The sequence below is a fragment of the Protobothrops mucrosquamatus genome, unplaced genomic scaffold, assembly GCF_001527695.2.
Source record: "Protobothrops mucrosquamatus isolate PMUCROS unplaced genomic scaffold, P.Mucros_1.0 scaffold10274, whole genome shotgun sequence".
Taxonomy (NCBI): Eukaryota; Metazoa; Chordata; class Lepidosauria; order Squamata; family Viperidae; genus Protobothrops; species Protobothrops mucrosquamatus.
In genome coordinates this window covers 559-4,084 of record NW_015396061.1, presented here as the reverse complement: position 1 = coordinate 4,084, position 3,526 = coordinate 559, and the positions used below count along the sequence as shown (strand labels likewise).

At 42.7% G+C, this 3,526-nt stretch overlaps 1 protein-coding gene across 1 annotated transcript in view; it reads right to left on the bottom strand.

Moving 5' to 3' along the window:
• The window catches only part of PXMP2 (peroxisomal membrane protein 2), a gene marked incomplete at its 5' end in the record, with an annotated part of 4,746 nt that extends 2,092 nt beyond the window's left edge, over positions 1-2,654 (bottom strand). The window contains one exon of the mRNA XM_029287091.1: positions 2,468-2,654. Within this exon, the coding sequence (XP_029142924.1) occupies positions 2,468-2,654 (187 nt within the window). The remainder of the gene's footprint in view (positions 1-2,467) is intronic.
• Between the last annotated feature and the right edge of the window lie 872 nt (positions 2,655-3,526).

The following is a 3,526-nucleotide window of genomic DNA, read 5'->3' as shown; positions in this document are numbered from 1 at the left end:
CCCCCCCCCACTGTTCTGGAATCAGAATCAGAATAACAAGAGTTGGAAGGGACCTTGCGGGTCATCTAGTCCAACCCCCCACCCAAGCAGGAGATCCTACTGCACCATTTCTGACAGATGGGAGCCCAGTCTCGTCTTGAAAGCCTCCAGTGATGAAGCTCCCACAACATCTGTTCCATTGGTTGATGGTTCTCACTGTCAGAAAATTTCTCCTTATTTCCAGGTTGAATCTCTCCTTGATCAGTTTCCATCCGTTGTTCCTTTTCCGGCCTTCAGGTGCTTTGCAAGTTGTTGGACAAATAGAAACACACAGCTTGCATTCCAGATGGATTTGAAAAGCACTTTATCCAATTGTAGCTTTTTGGCCCATGTGATTTTATTTTGGTGACTTCAAATCAGTTTTTTTTTAACTCCTGGTGACTTCCTGGACAAGTACATAAAGTTTTCTTGGCAAGATTTGATCTTGTTTTCTTCCAAAGGTTGAGCGGGTCCAAAGTCACCCAGTTGTTTTTGCTGACTACAACAGGAGTAGAAAAGTGTAAGTTCTTGATTTCCAGGCTGGAGTCTTAACCACAACGCGAAACTGGATTTCATGATGTGATTATTGGCTGATCTTTTTCTTAGTGTTGCGTACTATTTGGTTAATAGTGGTGCTGTTTAATGGCTGTGTTGTTTCTCTGTGCCGTATAATATATGTGGGTATATGCATAATTCTGTATTTATTTATTTTTGTCATATTTATGTAGGGGAATAGAATAGAATAGAATAGAATAGAATAGAATAGAATAGAATAGAATAGAATAGAATAGAATAGAATAATAAGGATAGGATAGGATAGGATATGGAATGGAATAGAATAAAAAATAGAATAGAAAATAGAATAGAATAGAAAATAGAATAGAATAGAAAATAGAATAGAATAGAAAATAGAATAGAATAGAATAATAAAGATAGGATAGGATAGGATAGGATATGGAATGGAATAGAATAGAATAGAAAATAGAATAGAAAATAGAATAGAATAGAATAGAATAGAATAGAATAGAATAGAATAGAATAGGAGCTGGAAGGGACCTTGGAGGTCTTCTAGTCCAGCCCCCTGCTCAAGCAGAAAGACCCTAGACCATTTCAGACAAGTGAATGTCCAGTCTCTTCTTAAAAATTTCCAGTGATGGAGCGCCCACAACCTCTAGAGGCAAGCTGTTCCACTGGTTAATTGTCCTCACTGTTAGGAAGTTTCTCCTTAATTCCAGGTTGCTTCTCTCTTTGGTCAGTTTCCAACCATTGTTTCTCGCCCTGCCCTCTGGTGCTTTGAGGCTTTGTTTTCGCTTCTCCTGATTATGATGCAACAGTTCTCTTTGTGCTGTTCAGAACTGTCTGTTCCTTTAATTGCCACAAGGCACTCCTTGTAGAAGCGAAGACAGCAGGAGAACATGCCTGGCCTGGAGACTAAAACGTACAAAGAACGGCTGCGGGACTTGAGTTTGGCTAGTCTAAAGAAAAGAAGAAATAGCGCATGATAGCAGCATTCCAGTATTTGAGGGGCTGCCACAAAAAAGAGGGGGTCAAATTATTCTCCAAAGCACCAGAGGGCAGGACAAGAAACAATGGATGGAAGCTGATCAAGGAGAGAAGCAACCTGGAATTAAGGAGAAACTTCCTGACAGTGAGGACAATCAACCAGTGGAACAGCTTGCCACCAGAAATCGTGGGCGCCCCATCACTGGAGGTTTTTAAGAAGAGACTGGACAGTCACTTGTCTGAAATGGTATAGGGTCTCCTACTTGAGCAGGGGGCTGGACTAGAAGACCTCCAAGGTCCCTTCCAGCTCTATTCTATTCTATTCTATTCTATTCCATTCCATTCTATCCTATTCTGTAATTCTATTCTATTCTATTCTATTCTATTCTATTCTATTCTGTAATTCTATTCTATTCTATTCTGTAATTCTATTCTATTCTATTCTGTAATTCTATTCTATTCTATTCCATTCTGTAATTCTATTCTATTCTGTAATTCTATTCTATTCTGTAATTCTATTCTATTCTATTCTATTCTATTCTGTAATTCTATTCCATTCCATTCCATTCTATTCTCTTCTATTCTGTAATTCTATTCTATTCTGTAATTCTATTCTATTCTTTCCATTCTGTAATTCTAGTCTATTCTATTCTATTCTATTCTGTAATTCTATTCTATTCTATTCTATTCTGTAATTCTATTCTATTCTATTCTATTCTATTCTGTAATTCTACTCTACTCCACTCTATTCTAAATAAATGTCTCATTTAACCACAGAAATTTTGGGCTCAACTGTGGTGATAAGGCAAGGACTATCTGTACTCAAAAAAAAAACCCAAGCCATTCTTCCCAGTAAGGACAGTAGAACCGGATGTGTCCCAGCAGAAGCCGGAGAGCCACCCATTTGCCTTCCAGCAGGGAAAAGGGGTCAAACCGGCTGCCCTCAGATCATCCCTAAGCAAGACCCTACCTCCAAAAAGTTCATGACGAGGAAAAAGAGGGCCAGGAAGGCCGGGGAGACGATGAGACGGTCCACCAGCAGACGTTTGACGAGCGCAAAAGGGGCCTCTGAAGGAATGAGTTGCTCCAGGTAGAGGTAGAAGTAATGACTGAGCGGTCCAGTGAATAAAAAACTGCAAAAAGGAAAGAAATGGTGAGTGGGGCTGATCTCAACCGCTTCTTCTACAAAACTAACCAACTGTGCAATCCAGTCTCAAATAGATTAATCTTTAGTAATAGCGTCACGGTTCCAGCTTGAGGAAACAGCAAAGTAAGCGCAGCTGAGACATCCAGATCTCTAATGCAAAACTTTATTGAGTAAAATATTTCGGCACAGATGAAAGGGAAAGCAGCTCCGGTGAATTGGCGCCAAGATCACTATAGTAAAAGCATAAAAGTCCCCCTCCCCTAAAGCCAGCAGGTCACATTGTCCAATGAAACTTTACACATTTGTTATGAGAAGAGAGTCTTCAGTTCTGAGCAAGCAGCTCTCAAACGACCCTGGTTCTCACGCTACCTGAGGTCTGCGTTCCATTCACCCCTTCCCTCCCTCCGAGTCTGTAGGCAAGCTACAAAGCCACAATGGAAGAAACAGTGTCGGAGTCTTTCGAAGCTTGACAAATAGGCTGCAACCCACCCCAGGACCTGGCATCAGTCAGTGGTTGAGCTGCTGTGACGTCATCCAAGCCTCTAGAAGAGGGGTGTCAAACTCAATTTCATTGAGGGCCGCATCAGCATTGCTGTTGCCCTCGGGGGGGCGGGGGGGCGGTGTGGCCAGGGTGGGTTCGCGTCAAGGGTGCCTGTGGGGGCCTGGGCAGGAGTGGGACAGATCTGAGGGTCTCTGGCAGAAGGGGGTGGGACCGGGGCAAGTGCCAAGGCAGGGTCCACTGGAGGAGCCTCACTGCCTGCTGAAACCCCTCCACCGGAGCCCATCAAGCTGGATATGTGAAGTAGGTGAGGGCCATTTGCTGGCCACTTCCAGGCGACGGTCCATTTCTTCATTCCT